The sequence below is a fragment of the Arachis ipaensis genome, chromosome B3 (assembly GCF_059453495.1).
Source record: "Arachis ipaensis isolate K30076 ecotype BB chromosome B3, ASM5945349v1, whole genome shotgun sequence".
In the NCBI taxonomy this organism is placed as follows: Eukaryota; Viridiplantae; Streptophyta; class Magnoliopsida; order Fabales; family Fabaceae; genus Arachis; species Arachis ipaensis.
In genome coordinates this window covers 110,372,505-110,382,308 of record NC_142438.1, presented here as the reverse complement: position 1 = coordinate 110,382,308, position 9,804 = coordinate 110,372,505, and the positions used below count along the sequence as shown (strand labels likewise).

Below are 9,804 nucleotides of genomic sequence, written 5' to 3'. Positions count from 1 at the left end.
TTCATTTCCAAAGCAAAGTGGTGCGCGTGTACGCAAACCCCCCACTATTCGTACAGCAGCAGTACCAGCAAGTGCACTGGGTCGTCTAAGTAATACCTGAGCGATTCAAGGTCGATCCCACGAGGATTGTAGCTTAATGCAAGCAATGGTTGTCTTGCAAGTCTTAGTCAGACGGAATCAGAAGTTTGTATATGTAAACCTTGAATGATTATATGTCATAAATACTTGGATGTTAAGTAGAAATAAGTATAGGGATAGAGTTGAGAGTCGGAGTTGCTTTGTCTTTCTGAATGAACTCTGGTATTACTGTCTTCCTTGCTTGTGAATGATCTTCTTCTATGGCAGACTGTATGTGATCAAAGCCATTGCCCATGGTCATTGATCTCCTCTGCTACAGGTCAAACGCCATTGCCCGTGGTCATTCAATCTGATGGAGGGTGAAGCTCTAGCAGTCATTCTCTTGGCGATCCTACTCAAAGCGCCACAGACAAGGTCGAATCTTCTAGGTCAGAGAATGATGCTTCTATGGATTCTAGCCTATACCACGGAGACCATAATCTCCCCAGAAATCGGATGAACTAGTGTCTCGAGAAGTCCCCAACGAAGTTGTGGATTAACCGTCTAACAGATATATAAACATAGCTGTTGGATTGTGCTTTCCGGCTAAGTATTCACACAAACCCAAGTAGACACGGGTGTTTGTCAGGCACGTTCATCTTAATGTGATGAACAGAGCTAATTGGTTAGATTATCCTATTCACCACGATGAAGATCGGATATACATCTTAGAGATAGATCAAACACGGATCGAAGAAGAAATAGAAATACTTTTATTAATTCATAGGACTTAGCAGGGCTCCTGCCCTCAACCTAGGAGATTTAGAAACTAATGCTGAAGTAAAACAATGGTAAAAACGTTTATGATGACTGAAAGTGTTGAAAAAGATGATAAAAGGTGCGAATAAAATCCTTTAAATACTAAACAGATGACTAGTAAGGGTAAAACAGTCTATCTAGGGCTAAAATCCACTTCCGGGGCCCACTTTGTGAGTGTTTGGCTGAGCTTTGATGAGATCCACGTGCTTTAGGCTTCTTTGGGCATTGAACTCCAGTCTTGGCACCTTTTTGGGCGTTGAACTCCAGCTTGGAATCCCTTTCTGGCGCTGGACGCCAGAACTGGTAAGATGGCTAGCGTTGAATGCCAGTTTTGGGCCTTCTAATCCGAAACAAGGTATAGACTATTATATATTTCTGAAAAGCTCTGGAAGTTAGCTTTCTATAGCCATTGAGAATGATCCATTTGGATATCTGAAGCTCCAGAAAAGCCCTTCCAAATGTAGGCAGGTCAGATTTGAACAACATCTGCAGTGCTTCCTCTGTCTCCGAATCAAACTTCTGTTCCAGCTCCTCAATTTCAGCCAGAAAATACCTGAAATTATCCAAAAATACAAAAAATCATAGTAGAATCCAAAAATGTGATTTTAACACTAAAACCTATAAAAATTCAATAAAAACTAAATAAAAACTACTAAAAACTATATGAAAATGATGTCAAAAAGCGTATAAAATATTCGCTCATCACAACACTAAACTTAAACTGTTGCTTGTCCCCAAGCAACTAAAAACACAGTAGGATATAAAAGAAAATTAAGATATAATAAATTTCTAAGTTTTAAATGAAGCTTAGTTACAATCAAATGAGCGGGACTTAGTAGCTTTTTGCTTCTGAATAGTTTTGGCATCTCACTATCCATTGAAACTCAAGGATGTTGGCATCTTTAGGAAATTAGAGTCTAGATGATATTATTGACTTTCTTAGTTAAGATTATTTTGATTATTGAACACAGCTTTTTAGAGTCTTGGCCGTGACCCTAAGAACTCTGTTTTCCAGTATTACCACTGGATACATTCATGCCACAAACACTTTACCTGGGTGAACCTTTTCAGATTGTGACTTAGCTTTGCTAGAGTCCCCAGATAGAGGTGTTCAAAGTTCTTAAGCACACTCTTTTTGCTTTGGACCACGACTTTAACCGCTCAGTCTCAAGCTTTTCACTTGACACCTTCACGCCACAAGCACATGGTTAGGGACAGCTTGATTTAGCCGCTTAGGCCAGGATTTTATTCCTTTGGGCCCTCTTAACCACTGATGCTCAAAGTCTTGGGCCCTTTTACCCTTGCCTTTTGGTTTAAAGGGTTACTGGCTTTTTCAATCTGCCATCCTTTTCGTGCATTTTTGGGCAGTAATGGATTTTTCTGCTTTTTTTTCTTTTTCTTTTTCACCATTTTTCTTTCTTGCATGCATATAATTTTTTTCTTTTGCAACATGCTTTTTCTTTTGCTTTTTGCTACTTTTTCTTGCTTTAAGAATCAGTTTTCAGATTTTTCAGATTATCAATAATATTTTTTCTTTTTCCTTATTCTTTCAAGAGCCAATGATGGACTAAAAATTCACTATATCACTATAATGAACCACCCTTTGGCAAGTATACCAAATTTTTGTCAAGTAATAACTCACAATGAGCGAGGTCGAATCCCATAGAGATTGATTGATTGAACAACTTTAGTTACTGGGTGACTTAGTCAAGCTAATCAAGAGTAATTGTTGTGTGCAGAATTCTAAATGACCGAATTGTAAATGACTTGAAAATAAAAGAAAGCAATAAAGTGCAGAAAGGTAAAGAGCAGGAAAGTAATTTGTAGAAACATAAATGACTGAATTGTAAAGGGGAATGGGTTGTTAACAAAAATTAAAGAAAGCTGTAAAGAATAGGGAAGATAAGAATAGGGAAGATTCATTGGGATTGGGAGATATTGCTATCTCTGGATTAAATTCAGATCATCTCATATTCAATCATGCAACTCATTGACCTCTTGGCAATCATGATTGATTGAACCCCAATTCCTTGGTGATTCAGTCTCTCAAATCTTGATAATCAACCAATTCCTTGGTCTAATTGCTCATGAAGAGAGATAAGCTTGGTCCCTGATTTCATATCACCATATCTAATCCCAAACCCAGATCTACTCAATGTGAGAAGGGACTTCAAGCATGGTTTCATGTTTCCTTTTCCAAGGCTCCCATGAAACCCATATTGCATTCAATCTCTTTTCCAAGATGATTGAACACTAAGCATGAAGAACGAAATTCCTTCTAGCAAATCAAAGAGAAGATGAAGAGAAGAAAAAATTCACTATCAATTAATCCATCAAGTACAATAGAGCTCCCTCCCCTAATGAGAGCGAGTTTAGCTACTCATAGTTAGAGAAAAGTACAAGAGATGGAAGAAGATGAAGTGAAATGTAAAGTAAAAGTTTCCCGCTAACAACCTACTCTCCAACCAACTAATCAACCCCTTTTACAGTACTCTCAAGGGGTATTTATACTACTCCTATTACTAGAATTGAAAATTACAAAAACAAAGAAAATACAATTGCAAAACTAAAGAGAAAAATCATTAAAATAAGACATGTGCCTGGTGTGGGAGCGGCGTGTGCGTGGCGTGCCAAGCCCAGCACAATGGCTTGGCTTGGCGTGCCACGCCAAGCTCCCAAGTGACACGCTCCCTTTGTGAAACTGGCCTGGCGTGCCACGCCTGGCTTCCAAGTGGCACGCCCCCTTTGTTACCTTCCTTCTTCCTCTCTGGTGACTTGAACTAGTGTGGCACGCCCAGAACTGGCATGCCATGCCCTCAGCAAAGTCCTCATTCTTCTCTCTGGAAAGTTGAACTGGCGTGCCACGCCCAGTAGTGGCATGTCACGCCTTTGTTATGCTCTTCCTCCTTGTCCTCTGGTCACTTGTGTTGGCATGCCACGCCTAGGTCTAGCGTGCTACGCCTACGATAAAGCCATCAATCTCTTCTTTGGAAGGTTAAACTGGCGTGCCACACCTAGGTCTGGCGTGCCACGCCCTTTATAAGACATGAATGCTCCCCTCTAGAAGGTTGAACTGGCGTGCCACGCCCCAAACATCAAGTGTCACGCCCATTGATATTTTGCCTTGGCGCACCACGCCTAAAGTCCCAAGTGGCATGCCTTCGACGAAGCCTTATCTCTTCTTCTCTGGAGGCTTGTACTGGCGTGCCACGCCTTCGATCTAGTGTGCCACGCCTTTGTTGGAGCTTCACTTCCCCTCTCTGATCAAATGAACTGGTGTGCCACGCTTAAACCCAAGTGGCACGCCCATAATGATGTTGTGGGCTCACAAGCTTGGCGTGCCACGCCTCTAGTTTCAAGTGGCACGCCCTTTGAAGTTGGTATGAGCACTTAAGCTTGGCGTGCCATGCCTAGGACTCAAGTGGCACACCATAATGGTGCTTCCTCCATTCTCCTCTGCTCAGTTGCACTGGCGTGCCACGCCTTCGAGCTGGCGTGCCACGCCCATTGTGGAGGATGAGGCTGGCGTGCCACGACCAGCTTGGTGTGCCACGCCCTTTACAAGTCTTCAAGGATCCCTCTCTGGATATAATGCTTGGCGTACCACGCCCATAGTAAAACTTGGAGTTCCTCTTCTGCAAAAGATAACTGGTGTGCCATGCCTGGCCTTGGCGTGCCACGCCCATTGTAATTCATCAAGGCCTTCTTTCTGGAAATTGTTGTTGGCATGCCACGCCTGGCCTTGGCGTGCCACGCCCATTGTAATTCTTCATGGAGACTCCCCTGGTAAATGTAACTGGCATGCCATGCCCATCAATGACATGCCACGCCCATAGAAACTCCTCCTTGGGCTCTTTCTGGAGTTGACAACTGGCGTGCCACGCCCTACTTTAATTCTTACCTAACACACACACATACTCTATATAATTCTAAAATCATTCCTAGCTACCCAAAATCTCACTTTTGTATATTTCACATACTCATGCATCAATTTTTAATTCCATCACATGTGCATTGATCTTTTTATTGGATTTAACATTGGGGTAATTTTGTCCCCTATTCATTTATTTCTTTTCTTTTCTCTCTTTTTTCTCTTTTTTTATCATAAATAAAAACATAATATATCAATGCATATGATTTTTTTTTTCTGATTTCACATGAGCAAGCACCCAAATTTTGAATATTTGTCAGTAAAAACACAACACATTCTTATCAACCCAAGTTCCCACATTTTCCTACACTTAGTTGACATACACTATTTTAAGCTAACCAAAGATTCAAATCGAGTAATTAATTGTTTTTCCGCTTAAGGCTAATGATGTGGTAATATAAAGAACAAATGGGGATTAAAAAGGCTCAAAGTGGCAAACAAAGGTAAATGAAATGGTGAGCTATTTGGGATAAGTGAGCTAATATAACAAATGATGGCCTCAATCATATGTATGCATGAATATACTAAACAATGGACATATAGAATGGAACAAACTATAGATTGCAATCATAGAGAAGGAAACACACAAGAATAAAAATCATGGTTAAATAATGTAACCATATAATTAAGCTCAAAATCTCACAGGTTGTGTGTTCTTACTAGAAAAAGGGTTTTTTCGGACGAAAATTTTAAACGAAATTTATTCCGTCTGAATGACTTTTTCATTTCGGACAAATTTGAGACAAATGTTGAACAACTTTTAGTGGAGACATTGGAATAATATATTCTATCCTAAATTTGTCTAAATTTTGTCCCAAATTTTGGTGCCAAAATTTTCATACAGATTAGCAACACATTTTGGACAAAAACTATAATTCATCCGTATTCTATCTGAATATGCGCAATAACTTCAGACGGATTTGGGACGAATTTTGAAAAATGTTAATTCTATCCCAAATTTGTCTATAATTAGTCTTAAATGCTTTTACTATAGCTAACCTTTCGAAGTAGCTAAATTTTTTTTCCACAAATTTGGGACGAAAATAACATCATTTGTAAATTATGTTTGAAAGTGCATCAGTTTTCAAACGAATTTCAAATGTTTGTTGAAAAATTTTAACATTTAGTATAAAAATATTATTTATATTTTAAATTAGTCTATTATTTTTAATTTATTCTTTTAATTATTTACGTTATAATAATTCAAAATTTAATTTTGTAACAAATTTAAGATAAAGTGTATCTAAAAGAATCACATATATAAAAATTAAAAAATAAATTATATCCAATCTTCTAAAAAAATAATACAAATAATAAATAATAATAAAAAATCACGTAAAATAAAAAAATCATATACTTTTTCATATAAGATTAAGGTATTTTGAAAATTAAAAAAAATACAAATGAATACATTTTATAGTGCACTTTATATTATCATACTATTCAGTTTGATCTTCGTCCTCATTGTTATCGTCCTCGTCTTCATCTTCATTCTTGTCCCCGTCTTCATCCTCGTCCTCGTCCTCATCTCCAAGTGTCTCATCATCATCATTATCATCATCATCATCATCATCATCATCATCTTCATTTCTTGTACTATTGGTATCCAATAAATCAATAATAGTGTCAATATCATTTGAGATATGATTGTTAAATTGATTTGTGGTATCTTCTTGATATGCAAAATCTTCTGTTGTTTCAATCTCAATCTCACCTCTTGCTTTAGTCTTGAATACAAACCACAATTCTGCTTTTTCCCTGGTATTGCTCATTGGATGAGGTGCAAAATATACTTGAATTGCTTTATGTGCAATGATAAATGGATCATATTTACCATATCGTCGATTCTTTTGAATCTGTATGATTCCATACTCTTTGTTTACCTTTGTTCCTTTGCCAATCGTGGGATCAAACCATTCACATTTAAATAGTACAACTCTTTTTAGTGGTAATCCAGTATACTCAACTTGAATAATTTCATCAAGTTGGCCATAGAAATCATTTTCATATTCACCATAACTTGTGCCTTTGACACATATTCCATAATTCTGAGTTAACTTTCCACTTGATTGAGATCTTGTGTGAAACTTGAAGCCATTGACTTTGTAAATAGGCCAACATTTAACAATACTCAGAGGACCCCATGCTAAGGAATGAATATTCAAATCCGTCACATTATTTAAAGGATCATGAACCTATATTAAATAAGAACTAACAAGTTAGAATACAATATGTTATCTACCAAAAAATGTGTGTACAATAAGACTATCATATCATGTTGACTTACGTAATTTTTAAACCACTTTGCAAAATTCGCTTCAATAAATTGATCAACTTGTTCATCATTTAAAGTAATATGATCTTGGTGTATGAATGATGCCAGGGCATCTTAGGCTAGTTTCACTAGCCTTTTTTTTGTTTTTAATAGATTTTATGCACTTTCTTGAGTTATAAGTAAGACATTTGGGTAGAAATTCATGCATACCTAGATTCATCCAATTATAATTAATTTAATACAATTTCATGAGAATTATGCAATAATCACTTGTGTGCTAAGAATGATTAGAATTCTCATGACTTTAGCAAGGCTTTGATGCAATAGGTGAAAGAAAGCATGGAGGAAGGTTGAAGAATGAGCATGGAAAAGATGGAGAAGAAGCAACGTTGGAAGAGAAACAGAGCACTTCTCTGTAAACACTACTGATTCTCATGTTTGAGGTAGCGTTGGACATCCAACGTTACCCCCAACATGGTGATAAAAACTTCAATTCTAGAGCTAAATGGTTTTTGAGTGACGCGTACGCGTCCATGACGTGTACGCGTGAAAAAGCAAAAATTCAATATCACGCGTAGGCGTGCGTCACGCGCACGCGTTAAAATCGAACGTTGGAGGTCCAACGTTGTCTCAAACACTGCTTTCAACGTCCGCGATGCCAAGCCCAAAAATTGGAGTTGAGAATTTTGAATCGACACGTACGCGTGGATGAAAAAAAAGGCAATGCATGTGTAAGCATGGAGTACGTGCACGCGTGAAAATGCCAACGTTGGAGGGAACGTTAGAGGTCCAACGCTGAGGCCAATGTCCCCTGCTTTGTTTTTAAACTGCAAAATGAAAATCTTTGCATCCACGCGCACGCGTACGCGTGGATGAGCTTTTTTTACCCTTTTTGCACGGAAGCGCAAAGCACGCGTACGCGTGAATAACGGAAAGTTGGCCCTCCAACGTTGAGTCAAATGCCAGTGACAGCAAAATGTATGGTTTTCTCTGGTTTTCTTCTGAAAGGCATTTGAGTTAACGTTGGCCCTCAAACGTTGACTCAAACGTGAAGCATCAGGATTCAAAATTTACACAGATCTCTTCTCAACACCAAGGGAAACCATTGGAGCCATTCTCAACCCAATTCCATCAAGGCCAAAAGCCCAATTCAGAGCTTGAAGATCAATGGAAGAAAGTGTATAAATATCTTAGAATTTAAGTTAGAAGGGGGGACACTTACTTTTACTTTTACTTTTCTGGGCACTTTTACATTCTATTGTAATTTTCATTCTCTGTTTGTTAATTTCCAGAATGTATCTTTCAATTCCAATTTCTATTTTGAGAGCTATGACTAACTAACCCCCTTTCATTGGGTTAGAGAGCTATGTGTAATTCAATGGATCAATATTAGTTTTCATTCATCTTCTTCTTTCTTTTCACTTGATTTTGCTAGAAAGCTTTTGGTCTTCATCCAATTGGATAGTTATCTTTAGAAAGAAGCTATTCATAATTGGATCTCCTCAGAACCTTGGAAGAGGAATGAGGAGATCATGCTAGAAATACTTTCTCACAATGGATTAGATTGGGGTTTGAATGGATATAGTGACATGTAATCCTACCAACACTTTGATCTATGAATTTGTGTAGTATAATCAGTGACAATACTTCATCTCTTTCTATGAGCACTTAAATCAAGGAATTGGGCAATTGTTCATGCTTAGAGAGATTGGTAAGCCAAGGAATTGGGATCCAATCACTTAAGATTGCCAAGGAGATCAATGAATGCATTGATTGCGGAAGAGATGAAAATGAATTTGATCCGGAGAATTATACATCTCCTGAACCCAATGATCCCCCATCTCTGATCTACCCATTCTATTTACTTTCTGCTCTTTAATTTCATGCTAATCCCCCCTTCCCATTTAATTTCTTGCAATTTAAGCTTCTGCACTTTAATTCCCTGCAATTTAATTCTCTGTTCCTTTAATTTCCTGCAATTTAAGTTTCCCGCCAATTTTACTTTCTGCAAATCTCAATTCAATTTCTGATTTCGCTCAACTAGAACAATTCACCAATTATAATTGATCGATCTACCAATCTTTGTGGGATTTGACCTCACTCTTTTGTGAGTTTTTACTTGACGACAATCCGGTGCACTTGCCGGAAGAAAATTTGTTGAGAGGCAAGTTTTCGCGCATCATTGAAGTCGACAAAGATCCTATAGTACATAAATTTCAAAGAAATTTAAATTATTAATATAAGAAAATATTGTTAATAGTAAGAATATACATAGGAAGATAAATACTCACTCAATGTATGGCTTAATTTCATCACAATTTATTAGTATATGATTCATAGCTGCACTGAATTCTTTGTCATCTAAATAACGAGTTTTGCATTCACCAGCCAAACAACCAGGCAAATTAAAAATAGACAAAGTTGGTTGCATTGAATCATCACCCTCATCATTTTGCTTTGTGTCGATGCTAGTTTGGCTAAAATAGTACTCACAAAAGTGAGAAATCTCCTCAATTAGGTATGATTCAATGATAGATCCTTCAACATGTGCTTTGTTCTTGACGTTTTTCTTAAGATGATGGAGAAATCTGTCGTAAAATATTTATAACAAAAATCAAATAACAAATAATTGGCTTAATAAAATAGTAAAAAGAAATTTAAGAATAAATATAGAGGTGGACTAAAGTACCTCTCAAAAGGATACATCCATCTATATTGCACA

General features: G+C 37.4%; 1 protein-coding gene across 1 annotated transcript; it reads right to left on the bottom strand.

Moving 5' to 3' along the window:
* Positions 1 to 6,246: 6,246 nt before the first annotated feature.
* LOC148572021 (uncharacterized) lies at positions 6,247 to 9,420 on the bottom strand. Its single transcript, XM_088508351.1, has 4 exons — positions 9,374 to 9,420; positions 9,270 to 9,282; positions 7,095 to 7,181; positions 6,247 to 7,002 (listed from the first exon to the last, which is right to left on the bottom strand). The coding sequence occupies exons 1-4, from the start codon at positions 9,418 to 9,420 to the stop codon at positions 6,247 to 6,249; spliced, it is 903 nt and encodes a 300-aa protein (XP_088364477.1).
* Positions 9,421 to 9,804: the final 384 nt, after the last annotated feature.